The sequence below is a fragment of the Haliaeetus albicilla genome, chromosome 13 (assembly GCF_947461875.1).
Source record: "Haliaeetus albicilla chromosome 13, bHalAlb1.1, whole genome shotgun sequence".
In the NCBI taxonomy this organism is placed as follows: domain Eukaryota; kingdom Metazoa; phylum Chordata; class Aves; order Accipitriformes; family Accipitridae; genus Haliaeetus; species Haliaeetus albicilla.
Genome location: NC_091495.1, coordinates 11,431,982 through 11,453,102, shown reverse-complemented (window position 1 = coordinate 11,453,102; position 21,121 = coordinate 11,431,982). Strand labels below are relative to the sequence as shown.

The 21,121-nt window shown below is 43.5% G+C and overlaps 1 protein-coding gene and 1 long non-coding RNA gene across 7 annotated transcripts in view; one reads left to right on the top strand and one right to left on the bottom strand.

Annotated features, from left to right (window-relative positions):
- KCNK2 (potassium two pore domain channel subfamily K member 2) overlaps positions 1-21,121 on the top strand; it is a 131,232-nt gene that overhangs the window by 33,534 nt on the left and 76,577 nt on the right. For 3 of the 6 annotated variants that reach the window (XM_069800138.1, XM_069800136.1, XM_069800137.1), the window contains exon 3: positions 19,271-19,581. In XM_069800138.1, the coding sequence (XP_069656239.1) occupies positions 19,271-19,581 (311 nt within the window). Of the gene's footprint in view, positions 1-16,782; positions 16,893-17,064; positions 17,533-19,270; positions 19,582-21,121 lie in introns of those variants that run through there. The other 3 variants (XM_069800140.1, XM_069800141.1, XM_069800139.1) reach the window with 3 other exon arrangements.
- Positions 1,244-17,376, bottom strand: LOC138688567 (uncharacterized). The gene is made up of 3 exons (XR_011327441.1): positions 17,283-17,376; positions 12,210-12,314; positions 1,244-1,348 (listed from the first exon to the last, which is right to left on the bottom strand). It is a non-coding gene; the product is annotated as an uncharacterized lncRNA (long non-coding RNA).

The following is a 21,121-nucleotide window of genomic DNA, read 5'->3' as shown; positions in this document are numbered from 1 at the left end:
AACAGAGATGTAATGACAGGAAAGAAAAATGCAGCTATATCCAGGAACCACATTTATCAACAGACTTTGCAAAAGTATTTGGAATTTCTAGTAAACCATAGCAAACACTGCAGAAATCCTGTTTTTAGCTGTGGGTGGAGAACGGCTTCTTCACAAAAACTCAAGTATATTTAAAGCTATGGGGAGACAGGACTGTAACAGGACAGTGATAGCAGAACTGTGGATGCCTCCAGCTGTATGACTTCAGAGTGTGCTCTAAGGCAGCCTGTATGACAGATCTCTAGACAGCAAATCATCAGCTCTTAAGCAGAGGGTCATTCCTGGCACAGGTTGGCAGTCCTTAGAGTTAAGAACGGGGGGAAGTCTACTGTTTTCTCTACTGAATTCCCAACCGTCCTTTTGAAATTCTCCAACTAGGTACACATTTGTCTGGGAACCTCTGTGTTGGCTTCTCCAAAATGTATTCACTGATCCATTGGGCACTGTGCACTTTTCATTTTAAACTAACATTAAAGTGTGCATCAGAGCGCTGTTTCCCATGATCTGTGGGGAAAATTATGGGGTAGGAACTTTGCTTTTACTGAGTTTATTCAACACTGCATACATAGTGCCTTAGCCATGCACAGCTTTTGTGCATGGATGGAGTTATACCCTGCACTCTAGCTGTGGGTGTCTATTTGCATCACTGCAGAGAGAGCATGTAGTAATAGAGATGTACGATGCTCATGAAAGACTAATGCCTTCATCCAGGTTGGTGGCAGACAGAACTAGACAGCAGGAATGCACATCTGGCATAGCGGGGATAAGGCTGTGTTGCTATTCTTTGCTACCATGAATTGGAGATGGTAAGAAATTTTTTTGAGGTGTAATAAAATGTCTTTAATGACAAAAGCCAGTTCTTCAAGAAAAAAACCTCTGCTCACAGGAAAGCACTGGTCTAACTGAAACTTCCCATGGGAACCTGCATTTCAGCTCCACCTTGGACAGAACAGTGCAACTACATACTGCCAGGCTAGTTACGTTGCTGGATCAAGCAGATTAATACTGTCTCTTGACTCTTCCATATTCCAGGTGAGGGTCCTGACCTACAGTTTAGTTGTTTTTGCTGTTGGAATGTCTGAGGGTCTTTTACTTAGTTCTTAACAAAACAAAGAAACAAAAATAATTGTTTTAGAAAGTTTTTATTGTCCCAGTATGTGGGAGAGGGCATTCACGTGTGTAGGAAGATCCAGCTTCTTGACTGCCTGTGCAGTCAGTGCACACGCTGCTGCCTTAGTTTAGCTTCAGCAATTGCCTGGCTTCTTAGATCCTCCTCAGCAGCAAATAAGTCATATCAGCCTCTGACAGCCTTTAGAGGAAACAAGGAAAAGTTTTTATTAACCCAAAGTAAGCAGAATAACCCTTAGCAGCAGCAAAAATGAAGATGGAAAAATCCTGAAAAGAAAACATTTAGATAACCAAACAACCCACAGTCAACCCATGTCCACTCTTCTGATTCATTTTCCTAGCTCTATCCACAAAGACATATTTTTTTCCCTGTGACTGCCCCAGAAAGGGTTGTCCTCCTATTCACTGTGACATTTTTTCTATTTCACATGGGAACAAGCACAGCCTCTTCTGCAATTTCCAAACACGTATTATAAATAGAAGTGTATTGTAGGGGAAAGTAACCTTGCTAACCTATGCAAATATCAGAGTGTGAGGATTATATTAGAAAGGGTAAAAAAGGGTTAGTAATATGAAGAAGTAGAAAAAAGCAGAACAAGGGTGTTCTTACAGCTTTTTAAATCTGTCTTTAAATTATTTACTTGGCACTTTGACACCTTACAATTTATTTTTTTTTATTAATTTTAATATTTAATCACATTTTTTAATTATACTAGTAACTTGAGGCTACTTCTTAACTCAGCAATAGCTTCATCTTCTATTAATAAATGGCACATATCCTTGGCTTTGACACTTACTTGCTGTGAGTGTTTTGGCTTTGGTAGAACATGCAGTCCAGGACACCATTATTGCCTCTTAAATCTCAAATCTTCTCAAGTTATCAGTACAGTATTTCACCCTGATGATGATAACTTCGCACAAAAATGTTCGATTTCCACTGTGGTTCTTAGTGCTACTGTTGCTAAAAATACAGGAGATCAGAGAACAAGTTCTTAAAAAAAAATCTTTTCTGAAAGACATTCTTCCAGATGATTTTTCTTCTCCTTAGTCTGGAGAAGGGACAGCCTGGTACCTGAGAGCTGTGGGTTAGAAGAATGTTACATCTCAGTGTGTGTGACTGAGAGGGTTTGGGATGAAGGTCTTGGTTTTTTTGAGCTGCATGCCAAATGAACTCCCATGCTGGGGTTACAGTGCTCATGTGGCGGTGGGCTGCATTGGTTTGGAGCCTGCTGGGGGACATGAGCCAACGGGCATGACTTCGTCTGGGATGCAGAGGCCATCCAGCCCAAATCCACAAGGGAACAGTAAAAGATCTGGGACTTGCTGAGCTATCTACTCTCCCCACAGCTCTCTGAAGTCTCTGTGGCTCTGTGAGGACTGGAGAATGTGGCTTATGGGTTCACAAAGGTTGACCATCTCTCCACTGAGCCTCTGAAACCAATCTCCTGTTTTTGCAGGCAACGTGTCAGACAAATCTTTTGTATAAATTGACCAGCCTCTATTTACAATGTTAGGTTTTTGTTCTCATCCTCCCTATTGAGAGATTGTTCCAGAAGCTGGCTCTTCTCACGCTTTTTGTGATTTCCAGCCAAATTTATTCACAGAATGTTTTTGGTTTTGTGCCAACATGGTCCATTAGCTCAAAAAAGTCTTTTTGATTGATCTACACACAGCAATCAGATGTCTTCTCAGCCTTCATTTTGCCAGAATAAGTGAGCTGAGCTCTTCCAGTTCCATCTGACACAATCCATCTAGAAGTCTTTTCTGCTCCTCTTTGGGTTAATTTTTGTGGAGCACCAATGACTAGAACTAAGTGCACTTTTCCCACTGATGTTTCACTGGGGCCAGTGGGTTGGCATGCAGCATTCTGATAGCACTTGCTGTCTGAACCCCACCTCCTATGTATTGTTGATACTAGCAAAAATAATCAGTATAAAAAAGATGGTGGATTTAACAGGACTTCTAATAAATTTGGTTAAAACAGACTAGAAGGGCCCAGCACTTCTTTGTATTCATACAGTGATAACACCAGGGTCAGGAACCAGAATGCACGGGCCCACATGGGCAGTGCTGTTTGTAGGTGGGTCTGAAAGAATCAGTACCCCAAATGTGTGATGTTTGGTGGCTTTCTGCTCAGGGGCTGGCCACTTTGGGTTCCTTTCAGAAAGCGCTAACTCTTCCCCTTCTAGGAGACCTTCTGCTCATAAGAATCTCCTTCCTATGGCCACAAAGCTTATTTTAGACTCAGGCTGAAGCAAGGGTTTAAGAATAATTGGACCCTGAATAGTCTTAGGCAGAAGTGTAACATTCCCTGTGCAATGTACTGCTTTGAACCAGAACAGTTCAAAAGCAAGAGGAAGAAGAGAAGCACCAGCTTCACTCCCTTACAAGCTCCAGTGTTACACATACCCGATATATATTTGTCAGTTTACCAGTTACAATTAGAAAGATTCATCACAGTTACAAGATCCAACCTGGGCACTTGCATTAATTACCACCCAGAGCACTCTATGGTATCCAAAGAAGAGACAGAAAAAGAAACATGCATTCAGTGTCAGAAAAGTAGAAGAAAATGTGAGGCATGAAGGACCTGGAATAGCAGCTAAGGACTACAACTATTGCATCTGGGGTTCTCAGGCAATGCATCAGGCAGAGAGGTTAAAGGAAAATTTTGTCTCTTTGAAAAGTTTCTAAAGAGAAAGGCGGGCAAAAGCTAGCTACTCTTTTTTTCCAGTAACCTCAGGCCAAAGGCAGTGGATATTATTTAATAACCTACAATTAAAGAAGAGCAGTCTAATTACCAGTTTGTGCTGAAAAAAGTCGAGAGTCACACTCTTTGAAAGAATGAAATTCTGAGAGGATTAATTACATGTGTAATACCCAAAAGAGGAATTTATTTAATATTTGTAAAAAAACCATGCTTTTTTCCCTCTTTATAGGATCCTAATTTTGAGATCAGATTGCAGCAGAGAGACCAAAACTGAGAGAGAAACATTGTATGAGATTCTGACTTACGTTTAGAAGCAGCTGTGTTAGTTTGCCAGGCTGCAGAACACTCTTGGATGAGAATGCAAGTTTTAGGAAGAAAAGAGGTGATGGCACAGTAGAGTGGGCTGACAAACAAGTCTTATTAAAAAAAAAAAAAGACTGACGAAGTAAAAAAAAAAAACTTCAACAGTTCAGTTCTCATGTGGAGTGAATTTGCAAGAAGTAATGTGAAAGTTTACACTTCAAGGAAAAAATGGGGAACTAAACAATGCCTGGCTTTTGATAGAGCTACTATTTTGGCAAGAAAGAAAACTATCTGTGGGAAGCTGTACCTAAAAGGAAATTAAGTATAAATATTCTGCACAGTGAAGAAGATTGTTCTGTGGAAATTGCTCAGGTAGAGAGCTATTTCAGATGACTGAAATGCCCCCTTGAACATGAATGGAATTGTTGTTGCTTATAAATTGGATATTGATACCCAGGTCAATATGAAATCCTAAGTCAATTTGAATACAAACAAAAAAGATCAAGTTGTGCAGTGCCAAACTCAGTTCCATAACAGCTGTATACAAACTAAATGTAATTGCAAAGCAGTCTCTTGAAAGCATAGAATTTTACTTATTATTGAGGGAGACAGAAGCTGGAAGTATGTGTGGTACTTCATCTCACAGGGAGAATGTATAAGCTAGAAGGCCAGAAGCACTTGGAGGTAGAAAGAAAAACAGATTTAAAAAAACCCCAAACTAAATTAAGGTACAGACAGCAAAGAAAAAATTATAAGGCAAATTTCACAAAAAAAAAAAAGAAAATTAAAATAGTCATTACAGTTGTAAGAGAATACTAAGGAAAATGTAGAACAAAGATCAGAAGTTGTTAAACATACATGCATGATTAAAGAACCTTTCTATCCATGATCATGATACCCATTATATGTTTTGGAGATTTTAGAAACAAATGTCCATTACAAAGGAGAAAAATGGCCCAGTTCTCTCAGCGCACAACTGAGTACACAAAGAGCCAAACAGCAGCCTGTTAAAAATTTCTTGTCCACAGGGAACTCCCTATGTAATGTTGTCAAGTCACTATTTTCTAGGTCCCTTTGATAAAAATGGGCATAACAGCACTTTTCCACCTCAAAGAATTAATGAAATAAAGAGCACTTCACAATGTTTAACATATCTATGCTATTATAATGAGGCCAATACACTCACTCACCTAGCTAGACTTAGCAGTCTGTACTAGAGAGAAAATTTATGGTAAGGACTAAAGGAATAAGACACTTTGAATAATTGGCATGCCCTACATTTTAAATTAACGGGTGACTGTCCTTTGGCTTGGTTCATACACTGATTTTGAATATGACGAGTAAGTGTGTTTCTATCATTGTTCCACTTTATCCAAAACCAAGCTGCGTACACTTTTTTTTCAGGTACACTTTTTTTAGTGTTTGCCTTTTGTGCTTTCCTGCAGTTAGTGCTTTCTGAGAGCTGTGCTCTGCTGAATGCCCATGGAAACTTCTTAAGCAGGTAGGCTACTTCTGTGTCATGGTATGTGGGAGTCCTTTCCGTTTCCCTGGGCTCAGAAGCAGATGCAGACTGAATGCCACTGCTGTACTGGGGCAAGACCCAGGCATGTGCTAATCCCTTGTCCCCGCACCTCTCAGACCCAGTTCCCATGCCAAGGAAAGCTCAAGCCCAGAGCCTGAGCATGAGCCATGGCATGTTGTAGCTGGGCGTTGGTCTGAACGCTCTGTGGAGCAGGACCCTGGGGCATGCCAAGGCATGCACAGGAACATAAATATAGACACAGCCATAGATAATGTGAGAACTGAATGCCTGTAAGTTTTTAGGCTTCCTTTGAAGTCGATGGGAATTTGCCTGAATAAGGTATGCATAAAAACGGAATAAAAGTGTTCAGTTTTGGCCTGTTAGGACATGGGTGCCAATAGTAAATGCTTTATTGCCTAAATCATAAGCAGCTAAATGTTTGGGGATTAAGAACACTCCACCCAATGGCTTGCTGGTTAAAGCATTCTCAGGGAGGTAGAAGATGTGAGCCCAGATCTCCTCTCCTGTCTCCTAGGTGGATGCTTCAACTACTGAGTTGCACTGAGTGGTGCCTTTTAGCTCTTTGTTCTCTCCCTTTCCTCCCTCCCTTTCCACTTTTTACTCCATCCTTGTCAAGTACTTTAGAAAGCCCACCAAAACAACATCTGGAATCTGACCTGTGGACAGATCCTTTCCTGAGAGACTTAAATCCCAGAGCTTGACAGGGTTTAGTACACTTCTTTTTCTCTAGCGTTGCCCAGTGGCTAGTTGATAGCAGTTCCTGGAGGACCATTGTGAGTTCCTCTTATGGGTGACTGACTTTCCCCATATGTTGTATAGGGAACTCAGGCTCTAACTTTGGTCTGCATCTGCTGTGTTCAAGTAAAGCTAGGTGCATCGGTGCAGAGTGTGGTGACTCTTAAGTCACTGTGTTGACTAAGCCCAAAGTCCGTAAGAGCCAAGGTGAAATCACAAGAGATAACGACCAAAGCTTGACTGACTTTAATTACAGTGGTGTAATCTAAGTCAGTGAGATCACATCAATACCCAGTAACTGATGAGATGTGAATCTGGACTGGAAAAAAGACTGGGTCACCTGCCCTTGTCCTCTGTTATTGCAGGCAGCTAGACCATGTAATTCCTTTCACAAACTGGTCACCCTCCAACCTGCAGCTTGACATTGTACATTCTGTAGCATTAAATGAATACAAGTCTAAGGTACATGAAGTCACAGACTTTACTACTGTGGCATCTTGTATGTCAGTATGTCTGTAGCAAGGGGCCTTAGGGAACACTTACGGTAAGATAGGGAGTCCCATGCTGCAGGTCAGAAAGTCACATATTTCAATGGCAATAGTCTGTTCAGCTAAGTGATAGCTCTATCTTTGTTGCATTATAGGAGCGTATAAACAAGTTCATTAAACTACTGATACTTATTTCATTATTATAAACTGCTTACAATGTACTAATAAATTTTTTAATATTATAGTAATAATTAGACCTTATAGCTAGTGTATAAATGGAGTATGTGTAGATAATACAGATGTATACCTATCTAAAATGTGCAAGTGGTATACTGAAGGATGCATTGCTGTTGGTTCATCAGTAGTTGTTATATACGGCTTTAATGTTACTTTAAGAGAAACATGGCTGGGCGTGACACTTTAAATATAACTTGTGTTTTTCCTTATATACCTTTCTGTTAAATATTCTACACAGCAGCTATCATGCATATGTTCTTCCCTAAGTGGTCATTTTGAATGGCTAGTAGTTCAGCAGTTATTGACAGATCACTTTCTTACCTAAAAATAGAGGAATGTGTGGATCCTTGTACACAGCGGGTATTCAAGTAATAATGAAAGTGATTGATGATAAAAAGCTTTCTTTCTACTCTTCTGTCATCAACAACCTATTGGGATCAAGAGAACACTGGCATAGAAATTAATCTTCCTTGAGTTATCCTAAACAGTCAACTGATGGGAGATTTCTTTGATCTCATTCAGTTGAAATTGATTAATTCTGTTAATTACTCTGTTTGAACTGAGTTAGCAGGAATTTTCTGCGTGCTGCAGCATCCTTGATGGTTTGTCTTCTTGCATGCCAAACAAGTAAACATGGTAAAGAATCTGAAGGGAGGTGGTGTCAGTGTAGTGTTTGCTGAGACTGATGATGACTATCAGTGATAAATATCTGTGGAAGTAATCAGATGTAATTTGCTTCTGTACTTGGATTTTTCATTGAAACTGTCATTGGTTAAAATGCATAAACAGTCCTTGGAGCAGGAACTCATGTCTTCCTCTGCCAAGTGCATACGTAATCACTAAGCTAGGAATGTTTTCTCTCTTTCTCCCTCTGTCCTTTTCCCACCTCATGAATCCTGAATTCTGCAGGAAGAACTGGGATTACATTAGAGTTCTTTAATGCCTGCTGGATTACAGGATTGTCATAAATCTAAGGAGGTCCTTGGAATCTCATGCCAACTCCTTATTACCCTGATGCCTGCTGAGTAGGTTCTGATTAACATTGATAGTGGGGGACTAATCTCCTACCTGGAGTCTGTTTTTTCCAGTAAGCAGACTGAATCTTACAAGCTAGAGGAGACACTTGGGGTGCTTGGGACTGTAAGAATAGACTGATGTACACTGAAGGATTTACCACATACTGAGGAGATGCCTGCTTAAGGTTTGTCAGCCACCCCAAAATCCGTCTTTGCTCTAACTAGCTTTCAGTCAAAAATGAAATTAATTTCTTATACTAAAATGTTAAGATTAAAAAAATCCCATAGATCAGTGAGTATTTCTGGAGAGACGTATGAGAAATGAAACAATAAACCATGTTGTAGCTACATCTCATTCTAGTTAGGCTTCAAGGTGATTTGTCTTTCCCACGTACTACTAGGCACTTAAGCCAAAATAATTTCCAAAATAATTGCCACAGCCCTCTGGTGCTGGGATCCAGTTCTCTTGCATCCTGCCTGGCATGGGTTAGTCTTTGCTCTATAAAGATGCCTTTGGAGTGCCCCTCTGTGACAGTGTAGGCTCAGCTGGAAGTCAGCAGCTGACTGAAGCTGAAGAAACCCTTTATGCAATAGGAAGGCAAAACGTAATGACAAGCTCAGCACTTGATCTGTGGGTAAACAGGTCATCTACCTGTTATCAGTAAAATTCTTCCTGCTGACGGCAAGAGAGATTAAACTTTCTAAGCATCCATGTAAGTATATTACTATTTATAACACTCAAGTGTAAACCTTATTTTGCACAAATATGTTAAGTGAGAGCAACAAATATAGCTCAGTAATACTTCCTAGAGACCAGACACAATCACAGGACAGTGCACTTGAGTCCAGTGACGCATTAGGAACAGAGATCTCCTAAGCATGGCTTGCTGGAACTAGGGGAGTCCCAATGATAGGCTCTCTCCAGGAAGGTGGAAGATGTGGATTTAACTTCCTTTATGCAGAAGAAATAATCAGAGTCCTTTTTCCCCTTTTCCTGAGAGAATCTTCCAATCATTGCACTATTGCATAAAATCTTGTGGAGGCATTTCTTTTATTTATCTTTTAAAAGAGAGTGGTAACCATCCCTACATTTTACATAAAGTTTGTTCTTCTAGCCTTCCAGAAAAGCCTACCAAAAAACCTCCCCTGAGGAGATAAGAAAGGAAGGCTTATTTTCTGGATCAATTTGGCATAAGAATGTCACTAGTGTTGAGCAGTGTGGTGGGAAGTGTATTTGTGTCTGGAAGCAGAAAGCTCACTAAAGAACACCAGTGGTGAAAACTGAGGCACACAGAAATTAAAAGAAATGTTTTCAGGATCACAATTTTGCATATGGCACCTCTGTCCAAGTCAGATGCCATATCTGTCCCTGCACAATGATATAGAAGAACTCAGAGTAGCTGACACAGAGGTAACACCAGAACTGGAGGCAACACATACATGCCATGGAAATACTGTATTTGAGCCGCTTTGCCATGCTGAGAGGTCAGAGTTACTAGTTTGAGGGTGCTGCTGTGAAGACCATACCTGTCCTACCTTCAGGACCTGACAGTATTTTTGTGTTAAGCTGCACAATCTTATGCATGCAGCATCTTGCTCCAGATTCCCATGTGGCTTCTTGTGTGAGGTTCTGCTGTCATGTACAGGTATATCCAAAATCCTTCACATCTGGATTACACGTATTTCTGTAGATTTGCTAGCAGGATGCAGGACCTACTCCCTGTGACCCTGTAAGTTAGGAATAAGGGATATTTTTCCCACAAGTCTACTTTACTAGTTACAGTATTGTCATCATAGCTGACTTTCCAAAACATTCTAGGCAATTATTATGAGTAAGAACAATCATCAGATCTTCCCTCTAAAATAAAGAAATAAGTTGCCAATGCGTCCCCAAGAATCTGGTAGAAATGTTCAGCCTGAGGCTTCCTTTCTCACTGCTTTTGTTGTATTTCTTCCATTGAGATATTCTTACTGGATAAAGCCTTAAGTAAATTTTTAGAGTAGTAATCCCCTTAGTATCTGAAGTTGTTATGAAAAAGAACATGAAAAGCTAGGAAAGCAATAATTTCAGGAATTGGTTTCTTTATGGCTTTTCTATTAACATTTCTTGGCAATCATGCATCTTAAATTGGTATGCTCCCATTTTTAACAAAAAAAAAATCACAGAAAGTTTACATAAATTGTTACATTTATGCTATATCTGTTGCCAATATAAATAATTTAGAAAAATAATAATTTTTATTGAAGAATACCTTTTACACTAGCCTAATGATTTTTTTACAATCTTATTTTGCCCATTTATGTGATAGGGCAAGTGATCTTTTGGGGCAAGTGATTATAAAAATATTAAGATGTTGAGGATTTTAGAAATAGAACAGCCTTCATGTCCAGGCTGCTAAAATGTAATGGAAATTTCATAATATTAATTTTAGCTGGTTTATGTGAAGGGGTCATATAAAGTAGCTTTCTCACCACTCACAGTCTTAAGTGCGTCTGGTTCTATTTGGTGCCTGGAGGATTTACATCTGGAGTATACTTATATTTGCTATGCAAAGAGCAAAACGTGGGCCAATCTTCCCCTATATTTTGTACCGACATTTTCCGTGGAGCTGGAGACCAGCTTTTGATGTTCCCTCTAACAACTGAAAATAAAACAGGAAACTGTACAAAACAGTGGATCAATTTCCTTAACATCAGTGGCATGACACAATTGAAAGACCTTATTTGTAGCAAAATTGTAAAGATAGATTAGCAAATACTTTAAAGCTGAAAAGATGAGTATGAACCTGTAGCCTGTTCTCGTGCCAACACAGTCCATAGCTGCCAGCCCAAGATTAAATGACCAAGCCCAGAACTTCAAGAAACTTTAAAGCAAATAGAGGGAAGAGTGTTCAAGGATGGAAGTGCTGAGCAATGCCAATGCACTGTGCATCTGAATGGCAGCAGTTTATGCTTCTTGCTGTCCAAGCACCTTACAAAAACTGGGCTCTGTTCACCCAGCTTTCTGCCTGCATGGTGCTAGTGGCATCTTTATCACAGTGGAAAGATTTGGTCACTAGAAAGGGCAGGTGAGCCATTGCAGGTAAAGCTATGAAGTTGCAATGCCCTGATTTTCAAAGTCAGATTTTTAATGTGATATGAAATTGCCTCTTCACCTTCGTTTAGGTGCTTACGTGTGAATCTAGGAGATATTTTTTTTGCTCGGAGTTTCAAAAGCTGAAACTCTATGCCTCTTTAAATTAACTAACCATTACTTACAACTGCCGTATTTTGACATTAGCATTAGCACACAGTTTAGTTTCACACTGTGATTTGTGAGCTCTGTGCCTGGCATGAGGGGAGGAGAAAATGACAAAATAATTGAGAAGAGATAAAATAAGAGGTCTATCCTTAGAACAAGCTATCAAATTAAAAAAAAAAAAAAAAGAAAGAAAAGACTACCAAATGCTGTCTTTCTGCAAAAAATCTGTAGCATCTTTTCCAGACGTATCTCCATGTAGCTGAACACACAGAGACTGCCAGAAAACAGTCTCTTGTGCATATTTGAAAATAATTCATAGATTTCATTGCACTTTCTCTTATGACTGCTGCCATGTAGAGTAAGTCTGGTGGTTTTAAAACATAGATGATACTTAATGTTCTCCTTTTTCATCTCCTCATTTGTATTCTTTATTTCTGCTAGCAAGTTCTTTCATTATCCCTGCATGATACTTATTTAGTATTGCCTAGGCTATTTTCTCTTCTCTTGTCTGGTTTGTTTTGTTTCTTCCAAATTTTATTTGTGGATTACCCTACAAGCAAAGCACTAATGCTATTTTATGTGATTTCCTGTGTCCTCTGTCTGTATTTTATTTTATTTACAGATTGTCGTGCCATAGGTCTGTGTCACTATTTCCAAAGTTCCCTAAAATGTGGATGTAGTACTTTTTACAAATATAAAAATCAAATCCTCAGCTCCTCAAGACATGGTTTAAAAGTAAGCACCTGCTTACTTACTCAAGGAAAACTACCTTTAGAGTCAGCATGAACTGTGGCCATTCTCTTGTCAGGCCTGATGTGTGCAGTCTTACATGCACGTTCTTCGTCTTTCAGAATACTCCATGCTTTTTTCCAGTCTGCAAAGACAATACAGAGATTAGGTTTCCATCTCATAAGTCATCCAGTAGTGCCATGAAAATCTATGAGGACAGTTGCATGATTGGTACTAATGGGTGTGGGCAGCCAGATATAAAATCTAGATATTCCCATTGTCAGTCTCCTATTTTGAAGAGACCACAACTAGCAAAAATGAAAAACAAATTACAAACCAGCAATTTTGTAGAACATTTTGATGATTACAGAAAAACATTTTGTAATCATCCTGAAGCACCACTAGCTTTCCCTCAAGGAGATCAGTAATTCAAAGTAGTAGTAAGTTTTTCCTGTGCAGAAATAATCCATAATAAAGGTGACATATGGCAATTCACATTTATCATTGATGAGAATGGCATTGAAAAGTTAGTTATAATTGTTGCTTCTGAAGCTGTCCAAGCGTAACAGATTTGTGAAAGCAAATATGAAAAAACAGTGGCAGAACATGTGACAAATAAATCCCATTAGGTCTGGTAACACGACACAGGCAGGGAGGAAACCCACTGGGAGATTTGCAAGCCAGTAAAGAAAAATACACATTCACAATATTAATTACAACAGTGAATACTTTATGGGTTCTAAAACAACTTCCCACTTGCTGCACGTGGATAAACAGATAAGAATTACTAGTGATGGAAAGAATTGGAATCTAATTAAAACTGACAACTGAGCTGTATGAAAATAGATGGGCACATGTAAACATTTTTTCTAGTAATTGATGAGGTGAGAAACAATGGCTTTTCTGCTGAACAAATAATTCGTCACACTGTAAGACACTCATGGTAGATGTAATAGCTTGCTAGTGAGGTAAAACTCATTAATACATATTCTAGTTGCACTGCATATGCTTAACTCATTTAAAAATATGAATGAAAAGTGATCACGTATTTTTAAATGGGACTGCTTTAAGGCGTTACCATTTTCAGAGGCAGATGAGGGCTGAGTATCACTTGGCTGCAAGTGTCTCCTGCCTGTTGCCTTCTCTTTGCCCTGCTGACGCTTCTGGTGGGCTGGGAGGGTGCCGTCTCAGCATGGTCACTGGGAGCAGCCCTGTGTCCTTACTGCCTGCGAAGCACACGGTCTGTCTTCTGGTTTGCTCAAAGGAAAAGCAGTCTGTGTGCCATTACTTTCTCATTTAGTGTAAATTCCCATAGCAGGATATGACTAATGGTTTAATGGCAGAATACAGTAACATGGCGTGGCCTTAATGTCATAATTATTCCCAAAGAACTGACAGAGATCTTTTAATGTCTCCAAAGAAGTCAAAAGACAAGTAATTTGTAAGTCCCGCTGAGTAAGTACAATGATGAGCCTTAAAATGAACTTACTAAATAAGTCCAGTAGTATTTCTGCTGAGCTCTGTTGTAATAAAACTGAGCAGCAGCAAAGGTTTATCCTTGACTTTAACTGGGTGTATGGCTTGGCCCATTCTGAAGAGGGGCAGAGGTTTCCTGCTCTCATGTCACGAGGAGGTACCCTTTCCTTTGGAGGGGAAGATGCTGTGTCCACAGCAAGGCCTGAAGCCTATAGCAACACATTGTTTGATCAAAGGCACGGGTCCCCTGTGGCAAATTAAATAGGTGCCCATATGAATAGTCTATTGAAGGCAGTGTGGGAAATGCCCTCACTGGAAGCCTTGCCCTAACAGTCCCTTGCGAATGTAGAAGTCCTTGGCAACTAAGTAAGAGTGAAGAAGGCTGGAACCTGTGGTGCCTCCTGTTACGCAGCTGGTTAAAGGAGAAGAGCATTTGCTGCACCCAGAGGTGGGGGCTCAGCAGGAGCCCCACGCTCCGGGCACAAAGCGAGTGCTCTTCATGGCCTTCCAGGGAGGGCATGGCTCCTGCAACTGGAAAGAGGAAAAGAAAGTGTTAGTGACAGACAAGGGTACTTTTTATGTATGCTTTTTAAACTGGTCTTTCTAGGGGGATATTTTTCTGGAATAACTATTTCCTTACAAGTATAAGTGGGCTCGTGTCCTATCAAAACTATGTTTAGATCATCTACAGCTGTTATTTGTATGAATATGTGATCGCTATGTTTATCATGCAACTTTGACTTCCTCTGCATGCTGCATGCCTGTCTCTCTCGGTTGAGCCTACTTTTAACATTTCAAAGAGTTGAGCAGCTTCCAGCAGCCACCGTCTGTGAGTAATGCGGCCATCCCAAACTCATGCCAATACATTTTTAGACAGCATTCGACAGTGCTGTACTTTGTGAGTCTTTCTAGTCTTTCTCATGTTAGCATGAAATACACAAACCTGCATATACTTAATCTTTCAAGCTTTTTTTTTTTTTAGGTTTGTTCAGATAAATCTCTCTGGCTCAGCAGCAAGCCCATTTGCTTGCAAGGCTGGAGCTCTGTGTTGTAGCCCCTTTTATTATTTAATCTTGTCCGTGTTGGTCAGTGGTATGTTTTGTCAGTGATAGGCTGCATTTGAGTGTGTTTGTTTAGTAAATCTCAGGCCTGACACATCAAACTTGTCGAATGTCAGTTCCAAATTTGAGGGCAAAATGGTGACACACAATATTCAAACAATGTGGTGTACGTTACAATAAAAATATTGGAGGGCACGACTCTACAGAATAAATGCTCGTGCTATATAAGGCCTCCAGAAAATAGGAGTTGCTATACACAATGGTTTTTGTTGTACACCACAAAAAGAATTACTGGTTTTCTTGCTGGATTTGAAGGTGTCTGCCCTATGTGGAGTGTTTATATCCCTGGTAGAAGTGAGAAAGCACAGCTCAAGTCCACTTTAAGTAAGCGGTAAGCTCCAGCTGAGGATTGCATCTGGGATCACAATAGGTGGAAAATATCAGCCAACTGAAAGTAGACATTGGAGATATTTACTAGGTAATTAATGGAAATAATTACTTTCACAGACACAGCTCTTCAGCTGTTAAAGTTAAGGCACCAATGCAGTCATTCCTGGAGTGGATCTCAAAATGGTTTCTGCCCGTTAGGTGGAATGCCTAAATTTAAGGCCTGGTCCAAACTCTCCTGAAGCTATTGGGAGGCTTCCCACTGATTTCGAATTGTAGGCAATAAGTCTGACCCTTTTTCAGCTTTTAATAACTCCACTCAAGGAAAAACAAAATCTTATTCCAAATATTTAGATTGCTAAAGAAAGACATGTAGTACTATTTTCCACAATATTTTATACGGACACGGGTCAGCATGGAGGAAAATTTTCATGCCTGTTTTCCCATAGGATGTTGGAAGAAATCCTGTGAAATGATTCTTTTCCATGAGATATGAACAGACAGTGTTTACATAGGCTAGTGGTTAAGAAATCTTTTTGGGAGAAAGGGGGAAGGATGATGATTTTTTTGGTATAAAAAAGATCCAGGCGTGAAAATCTTTCATCTTCAAGAATCCCTTGAGCAAAGGAATATCAGTAGAAGGAGCGGGCATTTCACTTTTCTTCTGTTGTTTGAGGATTGGGACTATGTCGATGAAGTCAACCGTGTGACTGAAGGTCTACTTTGCGGACGGGTTTGTTGGATTGGGCCCAACGGCTCTTGTTACTCGACAACTGCTTTGCTGGTTCACGGCGATGGGGAGCGATGAGCTACAGCTCAAACTGAAATAGCAGACGCGGCTTCCTGCCCTATGCTGCATCTCGTGGAGACGTGTGAACACACTGGGGAAGATTGGCGTGATTGATGTTGCTGAAATTGGAGTCCTAAGGAACTCAATATTACACTCATTTGTATTGTGTCACATTGATATGGAGAAGCGTTAAAATAAGTGACTTCTAAAGTGTTTGCTGATGGTGCTGCTGATTTGAGCACGATTATAGCCCATTAAACACCCGATGTATGACTGACTTTGGCCATTTCACAGATACAGCCTCTGGCTTTAAATGTGTGTGACCTATACCCACTTGTTACGGTGAGTAATTTTTTAACGTGTTTGCAGAGACTTTTTAGAGAACGGTTGTGGGAGCAGTTTTGGGATTCCCGTGGTAAATCCCCTTCTGTCTTTTAGGCGGGCGTGGATGTTCATCACCTCCGTGTGAACAGCTGACCCACGGATAATGTCACAGGCGATAGACGACCGGGAAATCGGGGAGTTAGCCCGTGGCAGAGATAACGGGAACAATTTCAGGCTTTTTCGGGGCAGAAACCACAGCCGAAGCAGCATTTCTGATGTATCTATCAGGCTAAAATGGAAGGAGGCAGTACGCGGGCGGTGCGTGCGATAGGAGAGCAGCTACCATCCCTGACTCCGAGATCCCACCTAGTTAACTCCTTGCAGCAGAACACCGGGCTGCGAAGCACACGGGTTAAAAATCAGGCCAAGCCGGGAAGGACGGAGCCGCCTCGCCCCGCAGCCCCGCGCCGCTCCCCGGCGAGGGCCGAGGTCTCCCCGCGCGTCCCCCCGCTCCCGCGGCCGCGGTGACATTTCCTCTAGTTCAAAAGTTCACGGGGAGGCTCCGGCGGGGCGGTCGCGTTCGGGGCTGGAGCGGGGACCGCCGGCCGGTCCTGCCGGCCGGTGCCTTCTCCTCCCTCCCGCCTCTCTCCTCGCTGGTTTCCAGGCGAGACCTCGGTCTCCGCAGGTACCGCTCTGCCTGCCCCCCCCCCCCTCCATTTTTTCCCTGCGCCCCCGCAGCATCTGCCCGCCGCCCAGCCGGGCTGCCTGCGCGGAGGGGCGCGGACCCCCCCGGCGGGTCGGGAGCGGCGCGGAAGGGGGCGCGCAGGGCCGGAGCGGGGTGTGGGGGTGTGTGTGTGGGGGGCGGGCAACCCGCGGCGCGGCTGCCCGCCGCCCCACAAAAGGCATCGCCGGGCTGGGGCTGCTCCGCACGCCCGGCGCACCGGAGCGCGCACGGACACACACGCGGCACGCGCGGGCACACTCGCACACACTCACACGCGCCCCCCCCCAGCCCCCCCCACCCCCCACGCGCGCGCGCCGCGATGTGCGATGCGCGATGCGCGACGTGAGGTACCTCGCACGCCCCGGGGCCGGGGGGAGCCGGCGGGATCCGCGCTGCCAGCCCGCCCGCCCCTGCCGCTCCCTCTCCTCCAGACCCATCCATCAGCCTCTTCCTCTCGGTCTGCTCCTTCCCTTCCTTTCTTTTCTCTTTTTTTTTTAATTTTTTTTTTTTTTTTTTAATTCGCTCTAACTGTATCTACCCAAGCCCTGAAAAAATGCCTGCCCGTGGAGCGAGGAGAGGGCACCGGGTCGGTAAATAAGAAGTGAGTACGAGCACAATGGCGTGCCTCCCCGCTCCCAGCCCTGCGGATGCTGCATGCGCCCCTGCTTCCCCCGCGCCCGGGCGCGGGGGGGACCCCGGGATGCCCCCCGCACCGCCGCGGCGGCCCGGCCCCCCTTTGTACCTCGCCCGGCTGCTTTCCCTCCCTTCCCTTCCCTTCCTTCCCTTCCCTTCGCGGCCCCGCTCCGCGCCGCGCCCCAGCCCCGCCGCCGGCCGCCTCGCCCCCGCGCCTCGCCCCGACGCGGAGCATCCCCGCCGGCGGCGGCTCGGGGCTCGCCCCTCGGGGGCGGCGGGCATCCCCCCCTGCGCATTGCACCGGGCGCGGGGAGGGGGCGGCGGGGCCGGCGGCCGAGCGGCGGTGCCCGGTGCCCGCTCCTTTGTTCGCCGCCGGCGGCCGCGGCGGGTCGGCGCTGCTCCGGGCGGGCGGGCGGCGAGCTCGGCGGCCCCGGCCGGGAGAGGAGCGGCCCCCGGCACCGTCCCTGGGGGGGGGGGGGGGGGGCGCTCGGAGGGTCGCGGCGGCCGCGACGGGGAGAGGGGAAGGCGGCGGGGAGGGGGCTGCCCCCGCCGAGGTGTGGGGCGAGGCGGGGGGGCCGGGGCAGTGGGAGGCGTGACGGCGGCGCGCCTGGGGTGCGGGGTGCCGCGGGTGGCCGCTCGGCCCGGGCCGGGGGCTGCCGCTCTCCCTCCCGGCCCCTTTCCCCCGGCGCCGAGGTGCGCGCCCGAGCCCGGCGGCAGCCCGGGAGGTGCGGCTGCCGAGCGGTGCCACCGCCACCCCTGCTGGGGACGTGTCCCACCTCCGCCGTCCCGAGGGAGACTCTCCTCTCGGTTTAGGGCTGGGCTTTTCCCAGCGGCAGCTGGAAGCCCGTCCCGGCCGTTCAAAACGTACTCGGAATTGAAAACGATTTAAATATAGCTCGTGTGGTCAGGTGCTGTGGCCATCTTCCCGCAGGAGACCTTTACCTGCACTTGATGTGGCAGATTTTTTTCTAGTGCCCGTGTAGTTGCTGGTAGTCACATGAGTTACCGAGATACTTGATCACACACTCAGCTGCTCTTTTCCTAACTCGGTGGTTTTTTGTAGCTGTAAATAGAAATACACGCTCTAACAAATGGGTGGCTTTTTTCCAGTAAGTACACATATGTTTTACTGGTGTTTTCCGAAAGGTGTAATTGATACGCAATTGACGCTTTAAGCCCGGTATGGTGAGCGGTGCGTGGTTTTTATGGTCGTGTCTGGGGAGTTCGGAAGTGGTCACGCAACTGTTATCAGAGAGCATTTGTCGGAGCGCAGGACAAAATAGGCGAGAGAAAGAAGGATTTGTATTTTTCGGCTCTACTGCTGTAACGCTGGGGTAAAACACAGCTGGAAAGCTGCTTAGCAGTGCTTGAGAGAGCAGCGGACGTGAAGAATCTCTGCAGCAAAATACCACCTTATACTAATTTAATGAAATGCAAGAGCATAGGGGAGATCTGCATTTTGGAAATGATTGAATATCGTAAGGGGACAGACACATACAGAAAAAGTTGCAAATGTATGTATATGTGTAGAATGGATAATACTACCGAGAGCAGCAGATTTCTTGTAAGGGATTTAAAAGGAAGATTCAACAGTTTAAGAATTGCAGTGAGAAGCAACAGAATTTCTGTAATCTCGTGGCAAGAAGCTCAGTTAACGAAATCCGAGTGGCACTGTAAAAATTAACTTTCTTTTTCTGTTTTGCTAGTGGCGGCACCTGACTTGCTGGATCCCAAATCGGCCACTCAGAACTCCAAACCAAGATTATCATTTTCCACCAAGCCTACCGTGCTCTCTTCACGGGAGGAAAGTGATTCGGCTATTAATGTTATGAAATGGAAGACAGTCTCAACAATTTTTCTGGTGGTAGTCGTGTACTTAATAATTGGAGCAACAGTATTTAAAGCCTTGGAGCAGCCTCATGAGACCTCCCAGAGAACCACCATCGTGATTCAGAAGCAGACGTTTGTATCTCAGCATTCCTGTGTGAATGCAACAGAGCTTGATGAACTGATTCAGGTAATCCATACCAAACCCTTGTCACCATGCCTTAGAGGAACAAATTATATATGGCAGCACTGCTGTGATAAAAGGGAAAAACTTTATTAGCAAAGCTCTGTATTGGCCGTGCGATGTAACAAGTGTTAAGACCAGAAGTTGAGCAATAGCATTTTCATGCAAAGCGTCATGGTTGAAAATCTATTGCTATTTTTAGGTCCCATACGCTTGGTAGACAGCCTTTTCACTGAAGCCTCCCATTGTGCTAATTAAATGATTATTCATCAGCAATATATATAATTAATAGTTCACAACGGAATTGATATATTGATTGTGCCTTACTAGGTCTGTCAATATTTGAAATGGCTAATTCTGAGGAAGAAAATACACCATACACTGCCTTAAAGGACTTCTAATTTACCGTGATTGTATCAAGCTAGCTTTCCTTCCAGCTGTATGTTTCTTTTTATTGATTTTGTTTTAAGTACAGGAAAGTACCATGGACTTGCTATTTTGATCTTAAATCTCAATCTTCTTAAAGGCACACCCACAACTGATGTATATTGGTGTGTTCCTACTAACATGACTTTACCCTTGCAGGTCACCTGCCTCAGAACCATAGGAAATATTTATTCGCAGTAGCACAGAACTAGATCCAGAGCCTTATGAGCCCCCCCCCCCCCAACTTAAATCCCACGTGCTTAGGAATATCCAGTGGCACTGCAGGGAACAGCAAGGGGCTGCCAATAATGTCAGTTCTGGGGATGAGACCATGAAATGGGAGGCTGGAGTGAACAGCCAAGAGTTGGCAAGGATTGACACCTTTATTAGCAGTAGCCATGGGGCCATTGGGGTCTGCAGAGCCTGAGATGGGACACCAGAGAGCAGGAGAGAGTGGCAGGCATCTAGACCCTGGCTAACACAAGCTCCGGAGCATGCCAGTTGCATGGGCAGCAAAGCTTTCTGGAGGTCTTTTTTGACAGCAGATATCGCTGGGAGTTTAGAAGTTGATTTTACCTCTCTAGACCAATCTGCCTTCAGCATCAGCATGGACACCTGGGGTTTTTTCAGTTTTAAATGCAGAGCTCTGATGTAACAAGTTATTTTTATGGCACGCTACTTCTGCATTTTAAAGGCAAACTGGGAAATTGTCTTGTATTTTGTGATTTCTCCCCTGCCTTGTTACTAAAATGTGTTCCAAAACTGCTACCCTTTAAATGACTGTCAGGCAGTTCCTATCTCCATGTGTCCTGACTAGGCATGCCTGGGGAGATGCTGTTGATACTAATTTCAATGCTGTGTAATAACTATGTTTTAGTGGTTTTACCAGCAGAATGTGAGATAATCTTTCAGAGAAATACAGAAGCACATTCTGATTTAAACAATCTCTTATAGCTAGTATAAATATCCCTGTCTGAAATTTTTAGGTCAGATTCTGTACTTGTGAAGATAAAAATAGAAATTTTGAAGTAATATTATCTTACATCATCTGTGAGGTTGTCCTTAAGGCAAAAACTGTTGAAATTTGCTCTGGAGTACTTAGATATTTTAGCATTTATGA